This window comes from Emydura macquarii, unplaced genomic scaffold (assembly GCF_026122565.2).
Source record: "Emydura macquarii macquarii isolate MOO-44397 ecotype Brisbane River unplaced genomic scaffold, CSIRO-AGI_Emac_v2 contig_1253, whole genome shotgun sequence".
Lineage (NCBI taxonomy): Eukaryota > Metazoa > Chordata > Testudines > Chelidae > Emydura > Emydura macquarii.
This window is the reverse complement of record NW_027131390.1, coordinates 38549986-38566109: the sequence shown is the minus strand read 5'-3', so window position 1 is coordinate 38566109 and position 16124 is coordinate 38549986. Positions and strand designations below refer to the sequence as shown.

At 51.9% G+C, this 16124-nt stretch overlaps 1 protein-coding gene across 2 annotated transcripts in view; it reads left to right on the top strand.

Moving 5' to 3' along the window:
- Positions 1-16124, top strand: part of PHKA1 (phosphorylase kinase regulatory subunit alpha 1) — a 59500-nt gene that overhangs the window by 6783 nt on the left and 36593 nt on the right. For both annotated transcript variants that reach the window (XM_067548522.1, XM_067548523.1), the window contains exons 3-11: positions 2862-2909; positions 4652-4820; positions 7648-7730; positions 9311-9391; positions 10549-10647; positions 11486-11632; positions 12137-12190; positions 14452-14574; positions 15086-15181. In XM_067548522.1, coding sequence (XP_067404623.1) covers positions 2862-2909; positions 4652-4820; positions 7648-7730; positions 9311-9391; positions 10549-10647; positions 11486-11632; positions 12137-12190; positions 14452-14574; positions 15086-15181 — 900 coding nt within the window. The remainder of the gene's footprint in view (positions 1-2861; positions 2910-4651; positions 4821-7647; positions 7731-9310; positions 9392-10548; positions 10648-11485; positions 11633-12136; positions 12191-14451; positions 14575-15085; positions 15182-16124) is intronic.

The following is a 16124-nucleotide window of genomic DNA, read 5'->3' as shown; positions in this document are numbered from 1 at the left end:
TTTGCTCTCTCTCATGGAGCTGAGGTGTAAGAAGCGAGGCAGGGATGGTCCAGTGATTAGGGTGTTAGATTGGGCTTTGGGAGATGCAATCAATTCCCTGCTGTACCACAGACACCCTGTGACCTTGGACAAGTCACCTAGTCTCTCTGGATCTCATTTCCCTACCTGGACAATTGGGATGATAGCCAAGACCTGCCTTGGAGAGTGCTGTGAAGATGAATGTATTGAAGATGGTGAGGTTCTCTATACCATGGTATTGGTGGACCATAGAAGTACCTTAACAGAGACTCCTCCCCTCAATCTTTTAATCAAGTCTTATTAGCATTCAGAATTAACCCCATCAATATCCGAAAGAAATGTGGAGCCATTCTGGCCTGGTGCTCTTCAAACTGCTGATAGCATCTTAAGATCCCAAATGGGGAAAGTCAGGGATCCAGAAACTGTTCTCTGCCAAAGGCTTTGCTCTCTGACTTGGAGCTCCCTGAAAAATTCCAAATGAGCCCCAGAAGTTTGAGTAAACCTCACTAGGATCAGAGGAGAACTCGGGAGTGCGGACAGCTCTGGGGTGGGTGTGATTTAAAGCAGTGCTTCAGAGAAATCTGGAGAATCTGTATTTGTATCATTTAAAAAATCATCAGAGAAACAGTTGATGACTTAAACATTATGGAGCCAGGGCTATTTCTCACAGCACGTGAGCCACAGACTCGAGGTTGAATCCACTCCATGGTGAACCTGCAACCAGAAAAACACAGATGAGATCTTTGCACCTTTCTACATGGAACACATAGTCTAAAGGGGGAGCTGATTGCCTCACTAAGCTGGCGTTCCAGACCCTGTCCTCCTAGCTTGATGTGCACTACCAACATGCCCCTGGTGGATGGTTTCAATTTCCTTTGCTGTCTTGATGGTTGGTTCCTTTGGGCAGGAAGGCAGGACTCGATACTTCCTTCAGCTCTGGGATCAATTGGACCAGCCTAGTGAGGAATGGAAGGCAGGTCCTGGATTAGTATGTTGTGTTGCATTGTAAAGCCTACATTACAGGGAAGAGTGCATTAAAAATGCATGGCCTATTGGTTACAGCTCAGTGCTAACCCACCTAGAGAGAGACACTCAATAGAGCTTGCAGAAATATTTTGATGTTTGGGCAACGTGAAAAACCTGAGCACTGACTAGGGGAGAGAGAATAACTAACTACCAAGTTGCAGTGGCACAGGGCAGTGGTACATTGTAGCTGAAGTTCTGCATGCAGTGGGAAAGGATCTGAGTTACTGTTTGGATTATTCACATCTTGTGGCTGACCCAGAAGAAGAGGGCCCTGAATATGGCGAGGGTTTGAGGCAGGACAGTGGTAACCTGCTACCAGCAAGATGGGAGTCGCCTAAGAACCTGAATTGCAAACCCTGTGAGGGGGCAATGTGGAAAAGGCCCAGGGATGGGAGTGGGACGAGAAGACACAGGTAGGGCACAGAGCTGGTATTGGTAATAGAGTGGCAGCAGCTGGTGTGCCGGGGCTAAAGATACAGAGCTGAGTGGGATTATGTCGGGTGGGGAATCATTCAAGTGATGCCAGAAGCTAACACCAGTGTTACTTGGGCTGGTGAGTAGCTTGGATGCTGAATGTCTCTATCACCACTGACTGGAGGAGGAGGGCTGACCAAACCCCCACCACATGCACGCACACAAGGGTACATCTGACACTAGACACTAACTTCACAGCTGGCCAAACTTAACTCCTGGATCCCGATATCCTGGTGGGAATCCTAAGGCATGTGCCTTTCTCTGAGTACAAAAACTAGGGCCCTTGGACCCTTTCTGGTTTATTCCAGAGCTCTGCAGTAGTAGAACAACAGAGTCCACTACAATAAGGCACTTTCTTCCACCAGTGTTATGTTATAAATTAAATTGCTGAGAGCCAAAGAGCTGGGCTTGTCTTCCTGATGAGAGGGTTAGTGTCCATCTGGCTGAGGGACATGATTGGCTGGGGGGTTTGTGCTGAACAGGGGGTGGCGGGAACTGTTGATGATGCTCCAAGCCCAGAGCCCATTGGTAATTGCTGCTTTCAGTGAAGCATCCCTGTTCATGCCCTGCCTTCTGGATCTTCCTCCGGCCTGTTCCAAGCTTTGCAGGGGGACCCAGACTTACTGGTCAGCTAGTGCACAAGGTCCGTGTGCAGCCTTGTTCCTCTTCCCCTGTTAGGGGAGGGGGGGTCTTGCCCAGTCTGGGCCACCAGGTCTAGGCAAAGATGCCCTGATTCCCCAGGGAGATCCAGGGGTTACCCCCTGCGACTCGGGCGGCAGCAGTACTCCGTTCATGCTGCCACCATGTGATGTTGGACATGAGCAGTTGATGAATTTGCCCCAGGTGGGATCGGGCTACTGAGGAGGGGTGCAGGTGTGATATGCCCAGTCCTGTTCCCTGGGGAACCTCCGTAGTGGTGTCTCCCACTCCTTTTTGGGGTCCTGCAAGTAAGGGAAGAGGTGTGCTGTGCAGTGGGGGACAGACTGGCTCCACACATGGCAGCTGACCTCTCTCTCTGCCCTCAATCCTGGGTCTCTTTTTCTGTAGGCTTAAATGTTCTGACTCAGTCCTTATCCTTAACTGACCCAAGGCTGATGCAACCCTGGGGATTTCTCCTCCTGCAGCAGCAGATCAGGTTATCCCTTGCGATAGTTTACAGTGCCCCACCAGCTCCTCCTTCATGCACTTGCTCAGAAAGTAAATGCCATGGAGAATGTGAGCTGCGGGTACGATTACAGACCACAGGGCTTTTGAAAGGTCACGGGCCAGCTGCCGTTGCTGAGTCAGTGCTCTTCCTATCCAGCAATGGGTTTAACAGGCCTCTTTTTCATTCCTTTCTGCAGAGCGTGGTGAAACTGATGCGGGGATTGCTGCAGTGCATGATGAGACAGGTATGGTACACCGGGCTGCCAACGCCAATGCCCACCTGGAGCGATTTACGGAGGCAATGCCCTGTGTAGACAAGATCAGAGTGATCCCTTTCTTTAGGTGTGTGCGCATGATGCAGACACAACTGTGAAGGTTCCCTCTGCTGCCAGAACTCCTCCCTCGTGTCAGTGGGGTTTTGTGTGGCTGTGTTTCCCGTTGAGGCACGACAGTAACGTCCAATGGGTTTGGAATGTCCTGTCTCCAATGGGACTGAAATCTCAGCCTCTCTGCCCTGATTTAATGGTTCAATGATACCAAGTGTGGCTGAATCACCACTCCGTTCCCATAAGTCCCCTGCTCTCTCTTGCTGCCCTTCTTTGCTCTTGTTCCTCTCTTAATCACTGTTTCCCTTTTACTGCTTTTTTTTCTCTCTCTCTGACTCTCTGAACCACACGGTGGCTGTTTCCCAGCTCGTGTTCCCTTTGGGCCCCAGCGTGTTCCAGCAGGCTGCCTCCAAAAGGAGCAGCCACACGCACCAGCTAGCGGGAGGGAAAGGCTGCTATCCACAGTCTAAGCCCTCCGGGCAGATCTTCTCCACTCAGTAGTAATGCCAGCTGTGCCAAGCCCCAGCCAGACACCAGGCTAACAAGAATACCAGCTCTAATGTGACTCCTCCTTTCCCCTGAACCTGTACGTGCTGTGCCAGAGCTCAGGACCCCTTCATTCTCAGAACATTCGTGGCCTAGATTGAGGTTTTTTGGTGCCTTCTGGAGTTATTTTCCAGTACAAAATGCTGCAGTGTCTCCCAGAACCCACTCTTGTGTTATCCGCTGGGTCAGTTGCCATAGGGGCGGGTGGCAGAAGCAGTGGAATAGACTGTTTGTGTCCTTGCATGACAGTCACACCACAAACAGTTACAGCCTGCATGAAACACTGAGCCAAATGTCTCGGCTTTGCACGCTGCTGTCCAGCAAATGGCTGGAGTGGGCATACGCGGCCCAGAGTGCCTGTGCCACTTGGGTTACGGGCATGTGAACCTAGAACGCTGTCTGTCCCAGAAATGGGGGTTGGGGGCCTCCCTGTGACCTGGGAAGGGATGGAGTGGGCACAGGGTAAGAGAATCTCTAGGTTGTGGGTGCTAGGCAGATGCTCAAGAGCTTGGGTTCCTGAATAGCCGCTCCTCCCCCTCTCCAAAGACCCTGTTTCATGTTAACCGCCCTCCTTGTCCAGGAAGGCTGGACCCAGCTCCCTTCCGAGCCAGCCCACACCTGACCAGAGGGGCTGCTGCTGCTGTTGTAATAGTTCCATATCCCAGCTCCCCAACCTCTGCCGCACTCCACTGGGGGCATGGGACAGCCATATAACTAGCATGGTTTATATGATGAACTCATGATTCCCTGAACTGCTAGCCATGTCCCCTCTTTGTGTTAGTCCTTGCATGTATGAAATGTGCACACGTGTCCCTTGCATGTGGGCCCTGGAGCTATCCTGAAGCCTCACTCTGGCCCCTGACTACCCGAACAGGGCAAGTCTCTGCCTCCCCGCGGGTCCGAGCAGGCAGCAGTTCCAAGCAAGCTGTAACTCGAAGCTGTTTGCTCTGCAGTGTCTCCTAACCTGCCTCCAGGGCTGCATGTGGGCTGGGCTGGGCTGGGCTGGCAGACACTGTCAGATCCCTCCTGTGTCCCCTGCCTTCCCAGCAGCCCCAGCTGTGAACATGGCGCGGTGGAAGCTAACGGGTTTTTCTTTTTTTAACCGAATGCTGCAGGTGGATAAGGTGGAGGCGTTCAAGTACAGCCAGAGCCCCAAGGACTGTTTCCATGCCAAGTACAACACCCACACCTGTGCCACTGTGGTAGGAGACGACCAGTGGGGTCACTTGCAGTTAGATGCCACTTCAATTTACCTGCTCATGTTGGCACAAATGACAGCCTCTGGTAATACTTACTTCTGGGCATCTCTCTGGTGCTAATTGCTGTGGTATTGCAGCACCTTGTGGTGCTAATGAATTAAGCCTCTCAGTTCCCTGAGAGCCAGGGAAGTATTATCCCTGTGGTACAGATAGGGAAACTGAGGCAGACGGGGAGAAGGAATTGATTTGTCCAAGGCCAAGGCAGGGGTTGATGTCAGAGCTGGGAAGAGAACGCCGATCTATAGACATCAGTCCTGTGCCCTGTGTCCATACCTAAACTACTCCCGAGCCTGACTAAGTTATTCTGCTCCTGGGTTTATCCATGTTCTGGGTAACACGTCTAGTGCTTGAAGTAAAGCCTTGGAGATAGGAGATCTGGGATCTGTTCCTGGCTTAGCCAGTGTTTATTGTGCAGCCCAGGGCAACTCGCGTCACACCTCTGTGCCTCAGTTTCCCTGTTTGTAAAATGGGAGTGATAATACTGACATATCTCAGAGGATTTGGGAGGCTTCATGGATGATGGGGTGTAAAGAGCTTTGAGGTGCTCAGCTGGAAGGCACTGAAGAAGGATTGAGTGTTATCCAGCACCACCAGCTACCTTATCGTGAAGGCGCAGTCAGGGACAGGGTGGGGACGGCTTCAAGCAGCCATGTGCTGCTCCTGTGCTGAGGGAATTCACCCTCTGCCCCTTGCAGCGTGTTTCTGGTGCATACGGGTTTGGGAATAGGAACTGTTCCCAGAGGATGTCTTGGACCCTAAAGTTCTCTGCCCTGGCCTCACTAGCTCTTAACTTCAAAGAGTGTGTGTCTCTTGAGTGGAGTGACAGTGCAACTTGCCTGACAGCTCGGGTAACCAGCTCATGCTTGTCTACAGGCGGCTTTGTAAAGAACACATAGTTGTCTCCTTCATAGGCTTCGTGGCGGACTGAGGTCAGCATGCAGAGCCACTGTTCAGAGATGGCCGGAATACACTGCTGACCCAGGACCTCCAAAGGCAATGCTTGCAGATGAAGGGAAATCAGATGGAATTGACAGTGTTAACAGGGAATGTTGCCTCTTGAACTGACAAGGGCCCAGCTTGTAGCTACTATGTATGTGCTGGTGCTCTCTGAATGCTGACAGATCAGATAACCTCACTTAGCTGTGCACTGGTTCCCTGTGTCTGTCTGCCTCTAATCTGCTGTGCTACGAGTACCAGCATGTGACTAACATCTGCTGGCAACACCAGTCAGCCCTGGAGTAAGTGGATGCAACAGGGCTGAAGCCAGTCGAGCTGTGCATGCTTACGCCAGGCTAGACCGGGCTGGCTGTTCCCATAACACTGCAGTTTGGATTGGTGGGTGTTGGGGACAGATCGAGCCCGGTACTGCTCTGGTTGCTGTTTGGTGCTGGCTCATTTAGCCTTGGATCAGTTCCGAGGAGACAGGTGCACAAAAGACACCAGCACAATTGGCAACTTCAGAAGATGTATCCAGGGCTGGGGCTATGTCTACACTGATGGTGGCAAAGTTGCCGCCATCAGATTGACTTACCTGGATCGACTTAGCGGTCAGTGAAGACCTGCCCACTCGATCCAGAAATCAACACAGTTAAACCACCTCTGCAAGTGGCGTAGCACTGCATCGACGGGAATGTGGTTCCCGTCGGTGCAGTGCAGTGAAGACGGCGTGCAGAAGTGAAGCGCAAGTCGATGGGAGTTACACAAGTTCTTTGTGTACTTTGCGTACCTCCTTTAGACTGCTGCCGAATTTCCAAGGTAAGTGTAGACCAAGCCTGAGTGTGCCATGGAGCCCAGGCTCCCTAGATTGCAGGCTGTCTGAATCTGGGCTGAAGCATGTTGGCAGGGGCACGTGTGTGGAGGCAGCTTATGTTGCTGCAGCCTGATCTGTACCTGTTCTGGGGGTGGATGGAGGGATGGAGATGTCTGTTCTCCAGAGGTCTCAGGTTGGTACCTTCACCAGGGTGAAACTCACTTTGTTTTCAAACACAGCTCAAACTCCCCGTTCTCATCTAAGGTTGGTCTGTACACAGATGCTGCACAGGTTAAACTAAATGGGTGATGTTTAATAAATGAGGTTTAAGCTGCCATGAGAGCATCCACAGGGGCAGTGTCACTAGTTTAGCTAAACTGGTTTAACATCCCACCTTTTAGTTAACCAGTGGAACTCTTTGAAGTAGACTCAACTCTGTATGTACATGTAACCCTCATTTGGAACTGAAGAGTGTTATCTCAGCTCTGTCACCGTCTCTGTGAGGTACAGGATGCTGGGAATGTTGGCGAAATCAATCCTGTGCTTCATTCTCCAGTAGATGCCTGGATTGTGGCTTCTATGCACCTTTATGGTGCTCTCTGAATGCTGACAGATCAGATAACAGTTGTTAGCTGCACACTGGTTTCCTGTGTCTGGATGAAGTGCCTACAGCCTTTAATCTGCTGTCCTACAAGTACATCACATGACTGGCACCTGTGAAACATGCAAACGCACAGCGAAAGATAGCAATTCTGGAGCACAGGCTTACAATCCATGGCCCTGACCCTGCAAACTACTGCACATGGGAGGATGCACATGGAAGTTGGTGGGATTCCACATATGCTGCTTGTGTGGAGTTAATTGCAGGATTGAGACCTCTACGGGGTGGGGTGGGGTGGGTGTGTGTGTGTGAAGAACACCACTAAGTCTGATGGGGGCGGGGGGGAGATGGGCAACATGCTGTTTGAATTCTTAGCTAAATGGGTGATCTGGAGGCTTTAGTGTGTGTGTTTTGGTAAGATAAGTGGATAAGAGTAATGAACCTCTAACAACTGATTGACTAGGCAATCAATGTGTTCATGGTTTTTAATCTCTGTTTCAGGGCTTCACATTATCTACAGTCTGGATGAGGTCAATTTCATACAGAATGTCGTGTTTTACATCGAAGCAGCTTATAAAACTGCAGTGAGTAGCCCTTCCACAAACAGGCTTTGGTTGAGTAACAAGATCATTCCTGGTTTTCCTGCCTTTGGGGACTCTGAGCAGGGAAAAGTGGTTTGGCATCTGGGGCGTGTGTGTTGGGGGAGTTGGTTTGCACTTGTTAGGGCCCTTGGCGCAGCTTGAAAAGCTTACTGGTTTCCTCCTAGCCATGGTGCGAAATACCTGTACTGCCACAATGATCTGCTTTCCAGTCAATGCAGGGAGCTTACTGGGGGCTGGTCAACCAGCAAATAGGAAACGTATTGAGTGGTTCCTTGTTGTCACAGCAGCACTGGGGGAGCTGAGCTTCTCCATGCCAGGGCATTGGGGCTGGAGGAGCCGCTGACTCCATGTGTCAGGGACGTTTGCACCAGAGGAGCCTTTCACCTGCCAGAGTCTCTGCACAGGGATGTTAAGCTCCACTCCCTGCTCCTGACTCTGCTAAAAGTACAACCCTCAGCACTGTGAGCCAAAGGGGAATTGCTGTTGTTGGGTAGCATCTGTGCCACAGTTGAGGCGTCCTCATTGCACCCACTGAAGGGAAGTGGTTTATTTTGAAACTTTTTTTCTTTTTAAACTTTTATGTTAGCAACAAACAAACCCCCGATGTTACGTTGAAGAGCAATGGCTGGAGGGTGAAATGATTGAAATGCATGGCTGGAGCACAGGAGTGAGTCAGGAGTTCAGAGTGCTCTCTGGTTCTGCCGCCGATACAGCTGTGTGATTCTAGGCATGCCACTATTGTTCTGTGCCTCGGTTTCCCCACCTGTAAAATAGGGTTGTTATGTGGATCCACCAATCTGAGATCTACAAGTGAGAAGTCCCATGTAAGCGTCTGTTTTTCAGATCTAGGATGCTGTCACTTTAAAAATAATAAACTCAAAACCTGGTGGTCTGCTAGTTCCAACAGAACTTAGCTTTAATTGTAGTCCCTCCTGGGGGTGGCTGCTCCAGCCAGCACAGCAACCTCGAGCAGTGGTTTTCAATGGACAAAATTCATATTTGAACAAGACTATATGTTTAAAACAAGACTTGAGACCCAGCTGCTTGTCCCTGTTAGAGGAAGGATATCCTAGTAATTAGGGCACTGGCCTAGGACTTGGGAGACCCAGGTTCAATTCCCTGCGCCATAAAACTCCCTCTGTGATCTTAGGTAAGTCGGTCTCTGGGCCTCCGTTCCATTTGTACAATGGGAGAATAGTTCTGCCCTGTCTCCCAGGGCCGTGTGAGGAGAAAAACGTCAAAGATGAAGTGCTTTAAGATCTACTGATGGAAATCACTATGGAAGAGCTAGGGACTATTGGAAAGGTGTTTTTAGGAGTTGGGGGCCCTGCAGAATTCTTCTGTCTGCCTTGTGTGGCTGTGCTCTAGAGAGAGTATTTATTACTTCCATCCTATTGGCTGGGAACCAAGGGGATTTCTTTCTCCTGCTCTCTAGCTGGTCTGTGACTCTACTGTGTGAGTCGCCAGGGCATTCCCTTGTGCAGTGACTCCCGGACATGATCTAGATGCTGACTCTGCTGTTTCACCTGCTGCACTGATGCGTTGATATTGATTCATGGCAGGATTTCGGGATATGGGAACGTGGAGACAAGACGAACCAAGGAATCACGGAGCTGAATGTGAGCTCAATCGGCATGGCTAAGGTAAGCCTGGAGAAGGAGCTGGGAGGACATCTGGTGACCATCAGCAGTTCATCACCTAAGATGAATTTTGGAGGGGGATCAAATAAAATTCCTTCCAGGCTACACTGACGAGCTGTGCTCTCCAGCCGGTCTGATGCAGCTACTCATTGGTTGTGAGAGTGGCATAAAATACCCACCAGCAGCAGCACCCATGAGCTATTCATGAGAACCTGAATCTCCAGAAGGTGTTAAGCTCATCTCCAGGGAGTGTGTAAGGGGAGGTGTGGATCGTTCCCTAGGTTATCATGGCCTATTGTTCTTCACAAGTCTGTTGGACCAATATCACTAGATTAGCAAGGAGAGGTCCTTTGTACAGCCGGTGAGTTTCATAGATGCAAAGTACCTTGGTTCATACAAGCTGGTATACAGAGGTGTCTGTCATAGCTCCTGTCAGTCTTGCTGAAGGGTTTGTGCTAGAACATCTTCATGCTTGGCCAGACTTTCCTCTCCTGGTATCATTTGGGTTGCTTCCGAACTCTTGTCCCTGGTGTTTTTAAAAGGGAAAGGGTTTCCAAGGTTTGATCTCTCTGGCTTGAGGCTGGTGGGCTCCTCCGTTTGCAACAGTGGTGATAGCATTTGTGCTCTGTCGCCTCAGCCTGCCCATCCTGGGAGCAGTGTGGTCCAGCAGGTTCTACTCCCGCAGTGGAATTTTGCTGTGTGGCCTTGAGCAAGGCATAGCTTTCTGTGCCTCAGTTTCCCCATCAGCAAAAAGGAGTTCTCATGTTTTGTAAAGACACCCATTCAATGGCACTCTGCGTGGAGTCATGTGATGAACAGAGTGTAGGCTATTATAACTGCTGTAAAATCACCCTTTAAAATCGAGTGGCAGAGCCCCTAGATTTCTGGCCATTGTTATTTCAAAATGCCCTCTGCTACTAGAAGCTGTCTCTTGGGTGTGACCGGACCCAGAGAGAGCCCTTGGCTCTCCTGTGGTCCCCACTTAGATCTTCTCTTTATGCCCCTTATGCTTGCAGAGGTTGGGGCTGGGGTGGGAGGTACGCTCTGGTTTCAGGATCTGTAGCTGTCTTGCTAGATCTACTATGTGGTGAGGCAGAATCAGCAACTGTCTTCATGTGCTCTGTTCTCTGCTTGGCTTCCTCCCCCATCCCTGGGCACAGGCAGCCCTCGAAGCCCTGGATGAACTCGACCTCTTTGGTGCCAAAGGAGGCCCTCAGTCAGTGATCCATGTCCTGACGGATGAAGTGCAGCACTGCCAGGTACGAATGCAGCTCTGACAGTATGACAGGCAGCGCTTCCTCCCACCAGTCCCGCAGCCTGGAGTCTGCTCTCGCTCTACAGCAAGGAAAAGCTGCCTGACTCCTTTACTCCTCCAGGTTTAGAGAGGCTTGATCCCAGACCAGGCTGCTCTTGTCTCAGCTGACTGCGGTTGGTCAATGGAAGGGAGGCTTGGGAGATGTGTCTTAGGCAGCAGCCTTGTACTGGCAGGGGTGGAGTGGATGATCCAATAGGTCTCACTCCAGTGATTTGTCTCTGTCCTGTAGGATCCCTCCAGCTTGGTGCTCTGCTGAGGCAGAATATTTATGCTGTAGGAAGCAGTAGCCCATGGCATGTGGCTCCCCCCGTGAGTGCTGGTGGTAGGGGAGGTGGGAAGGAGCATGCCCCATTTTTGAGGATCAAGTTGGCAGGGGTGCAACAAAGGGAGACCCACAAGCATGATGGGGGGGCAGCCAGACCACATCTGAGTGGTTGGCATTGCAGCCTGGCACATGGGGTCACCACACCACTCAAATCTGGCCCGTTTTGGTTGCTTCCTCCTCCGCGCTGTTGCAGTCCTTCCAGCACCACTGGGCTCCAGGTCACAGCCCTTTAGATCTGTGAGTTTGGATCTGAGCCTCCTGGCCCAGGTCCATCTCTGGAATAACCCTAGTTCTTCTCTCTGCCCCGAGCCGCCCTGCGACCCCATGGCGCGCACCTCGACGGTAGCAATGCTTTCCCATGGCAGTGTTGGGGCACATGGACACATTGACACCATTGCCTTGGCACTGCTAAGTTTGCAGGCAGCAGTGTTTGGTATCTGTTTTTCCTTCTTCCTAGTCTATTCTCCATTCAATGCTGCCAAGGGCTTCAACTTCCAAGGAGATTGATGCCAGCCTCCTCTCAGTCATCTCATATCCTGCCTTCGCTGTGGAGGACAGCGAGCTGGTGGAAATAACGAAGGAAGAAATCATTACAAAGCTGCAGGTAGGTGTGTGTCTTCTGATCTTGCCCTTTTCAAGGAGAGCTCTCCAGAATGGCAGGCCCTGCTAATCTTTGGTCGGGCAGGGACTAGCCACTAAGGCCTCACCCCAACAGAGAAATCACTGAGAGGAACAGGCACATCCTCGAGACCTGTGCCTTCTCCTAGGACCTACAAGTCATTGAGCTCTGCTGTTGTAGTCTGACCAAATAGCCAGCAGAGGTGGCGTAAGGGAAGTAATTCCACCCCCACAGTGACACGCACGCCGAGGTGAGCCGTGTCAGCTGGTGCACAGCAAGACATTGACTGAAGGAGAGAGGACAGTGAAACCGGGGGTGGTGGGAAGAAAATAGGTGAGCAGGAGGGGCCTGGAAGCCCTGGGCTTGGTTTTCATTCAGGCAGTGAGGGCGGGCTGTATGTTGGGCGCTGCTCTTCAGTGACTCTCCAGTTCCACTGTAACTGTGTTGGATCCGGAAGCGACGAATGGATCCCTGTTCTTTCTCTTCCAGGGGCGTTATGGCTGCTGCCGGTTTCTCCGAGATGGGTACAGGACCCCCCGAGAGGTGTGTGGTGTGTGGTTTGCTGGCTGGCTTTGCCTTTGCTTTGCACCAGGCAGCTGCCTGATGGGAGGGGGGGGTGCGCTTTGAGTCTCTTCTTCTACACTTAAAACTTCAACCTTGAGTTGATTTAGGTTAAAGGAAGCCCATGTAAGGCTGTTGGGCAGCGCACACAGGGGAGGGAGAGGAGAAGATGGAGGGGTCCTTTAATTCAGGAATCACTAAAGCTTCCACATGGGAACTTGGCCAAGAGCCAGTGTGCAGTTATGACAGAGCAGCAGTGTTGGGTCACAAAAGGGAACCCTGGTGGCCATGGGAGGAGAAGAGGCATGCTAGCTGTTCAGTGCTGCTAGGGAGTATCTATCCAATCTGGTGCTGGGATTTGCTGTGGGGACGTGGCATATTTCCTAGGTTAGTGTCCCCATGGTAGGGAGAGGGGACCTGTCATCTCTTGCAAGAGTCCTGCACAGTCAGGTTGTCAGCCCCTTCCTGATCTGTCCACCGCTCTGCTACGCTTGGGCCACATGAGCTGCACTTGGACTGTGGATGGGCCTCCTGGGAGGAGGCAGTGACCAACTCTGAGCTCCAGTCTGACGGATCTATGGCTGTGAAGACCCTTCCCCCTGGGAAATCCAACCTTCCAGGAGGGGGAGAGTTGCATGGGAGAAGGCCATTTCCTGCTCTCCCTTCCCAGCACCCCCAGTCTGCCTTCACACAGCTGGGTGCTTGTGCAAGATGGAGCCCTACTCTTCACAACCCTGGGGTTTCCGTAGGACCCTCTGGCTCCCCACTGTGCCTCTGATTTGAAGCTACGTGCGTTTGTAACCAGTGGCAGCCCCACTTAGGTGCCATTGTGTAGCAAGTGTCGGGGGTAAATTATGTACAACTCCCCTATGCTCCTCATTCCTGCACCTCAGCTTAACTCTGAAGCCCAGACCAGAGGTGTCTCTTCAAGGCCTCTTGGAAACACATTGTACAGCGTGAGACTCAGCGCTGTGCTATGCAGAACCTGGGAATCTTGTGGTTTCTTAGTAAACGTTTAGTACACTCACACTGCAAACAGTACTGGGAACATGTACAGCTTTTAAACAAAAGCTGTTGGGTAGTAAATCTGCTGGTGTTCCTTGCCCTGACTTTCATTGCTCTGCTGCTGTTATGTATATTTCAGGATGAGACCAGTGTGAGCACATTCCCCATTGATCTTCTTTCACAGCTGAGTTCTTCTCTGTAGCATGGCCATAAAATGTAGCCTGTGTCACTAGCCTGAGAAGCAAGCACTTGAGAGCGTTGTCAGCAAATAGCAGTCTGGGGATCCTTCCAGCTAGCAGCATTCCAGCGCTTGGGTTAATAATTATGTAAGCTATAGTAATAGTTCTGTAATAGCAGCTTATATGGCTATATATGAGCTAGGTATTGACTGGTCTCAGTTTCTGGTGACAGGAAAGCTGTAGCCTGTATCCAAAATGATACAGGTGTTGGGATCAACATATAAAATAATCACCCCCTGAATTTCTCTGAGGATCTCTCTCTAGGGGGCACTTCCCCAGAAGCCTAGCTATATCAGGCAAGAAGTTACAAACCCTGCCCTCACTTTGCTCTGCCCCCATTCTCTTTAGCAGCGGCAGAATCCCAGTTCAAAGCTGTTAGCAAACAAACTGGAGTGGCACTTGCCTGTATCCCAAAATGGGACAGAGATTGGGGCAAGCCCTCACAGCAGACACCTCTCTTGCTCCAAGCCACCGAGTCCTTGATTGCTTATATTTATAACATACTCAGAGGTCTGCTAGGCATCGATCTCAGATGGTGAATGTGTGGGGCCTGAAGACTTGCTTGCCCTTAACGGAAACTTTCTATACAGCTTCACAAACTGCTACTGAGCATGTCCAGTAATTACCACACCTGATTCTCTGGCCCTTCTAGCTGAGTTGCCCTGCCTTCCTCTGTTCATGTGCAAAGACCCAGCATTCAACCAAAAATCCAGGTCTCCTCCCCATCGCTCATCTTTCTCTCTCTCGGATTTGCAAATCACTTGTTGCCATACAAACGTGGGTAATGCAGTCATGGACGATGTCAGGCTAGCTACTCCCTGCCTTTTGATGCAGCTCCCAGGGCTGGAGCAGCTCGTGGACAGGTGGTTGCCATGAACACCCAGCTGCAGAAGGAGTCAGGAAAGGATAGCTGGGAGGGGGAAGTGGGGCCGGGCCACAGGGCGGAACAAACCCCGAGGTGTAGCTTCGTGTGACTTGATCTAACCTCCGTCTGCGCAGGACCCCCGTCGCCTCTATTACGAGCCTGCTGAGCTGAAGCTCTTTGAGAACATTGAATGTGAGTGGCCTTTGTTCTGGACCTACTTCATTATCGACGGGATCTTCAGCGGCAACATAGAGCAAGTAAGGTGTGGGGAGGAGGGGGCACTTGTGTTGGGGAGGGCAGCCTGGGTTTAAGGGGAAAAGTAAGCGAATTGCTTGCTTGTTAAACACCCAGTCCCCCAGGAGCGTCCTTGTTGCTCTGTCTCTATCTTGTCACTGCAGCACACCTGCTTTGTTATCATAGGGTCTCAGAACTGCTGGGCTGACTTCATGTTCATCATTACTGCAGTGCCTAGGAGCCCCATCATGGGCCAGGACCCCATTGTGCTGGGCCCTATATGAACCGAACGGAAAGACAGCCCCTGCCCCCCCGTGGCTTACAAGCAAATAAACTGCTGCCCTGGGAGTGGGGGCATGGGGCCAGGCTCTGCGCATGCCTGTGTCCAGAGGGCGAGCACATCAGTGCCGCCTGCTACATGTGCGCTCCTGTGGGAACTGGCCAATCCCAACTGCTCTGGTGGGTGGGGTCTGTGGGGCTCTGCCTTGGGGATGCTGTGTCAGGGGCTGATTCCCTGTGGGGCTTCCCCCTCAGGTCCAGGAGTACAGGGAGGCCCTCGAAGGGGTGCTTATCAAGGGGAAGAACGGAGTTCGCCTGGTGCCGGAGCTGTACAGTGTCCCTCCCAATAAGGTGAGTGTAGCAGGGCAGCCTCCATCGCCAGCACTTCCCTAGTGGCAGGCTGTGGCATGACATGCCTGCCTCAGTTTCCCCTTCATCTGCCCATGCAAAGGAATATTCTCTCTCAGCAGTAAATTAAAACCCTTTTGTTCATATGAAGCGCCATGGTCTGCTGAGCCTGTGTGGTAAAAAGACCACGTCTCCCAACCCCCTGAGTAAAACGCTGTCACGGCGCAGCAGCAATTCCATCCCATTCAGAGCTCTCCCTCCTGAGAGTCATTAACCACACGGCTCCTGTCGCAGCTCCCCGCTCTCCAGGCCCCCATCTGAGTTCTCAGACCCGCTGCTCTCTCGTGAGCCTTCTGCTGACCCCCCAAATCAGGTCTCCCAGGGCTTCTTGCCTATGTGTCTCTCCCCTGCTCATGGGAACCTCCTTCCAGGACCAGCCCTGTGCTCCTGGGCTCCTCTCAAAGGGTGCCCCACGGCGTTAATGTCCCCCAGGCCTCCCCACTTGTGCGTTTGCTTCTGCTCCTGGATCCACCTTCCAGAATCAGGCACTGCACCTGGGCCCAGCTGGCTGTGCCCGGAGCTCTCCGGCCCCTGGGCAGAGCCCGCCGCTCTAGCCAGTGTTCCCAACAGGTTTCCTCTGGTGGATCTGCACCTCTTCCCCTCAGGCTACTCCCTGCTCCTTCCAACTGTCGCCTGGCCTCAGGCAGTGCCCGCCTGCCCGGCCTTGCCCACTCTCTCTGCCTGTGGCCCACATGCTTTCTCTTCAGCCCCATTGGGCTGCAGCTGCCCCATCGCAGTCACTGGAGCCTGCTCCCTCTGAAGGAGCCAGTAGCTCTCGGGGCTGCACCTATGCCCGGGGCCCAAGGCTCTTGCTTAAAGCGTTAGGGGTAGCAGGAATTCACATGTATACGAGCTGCCTTCCCCCTCCTTGTGCTCTCACTGAGAC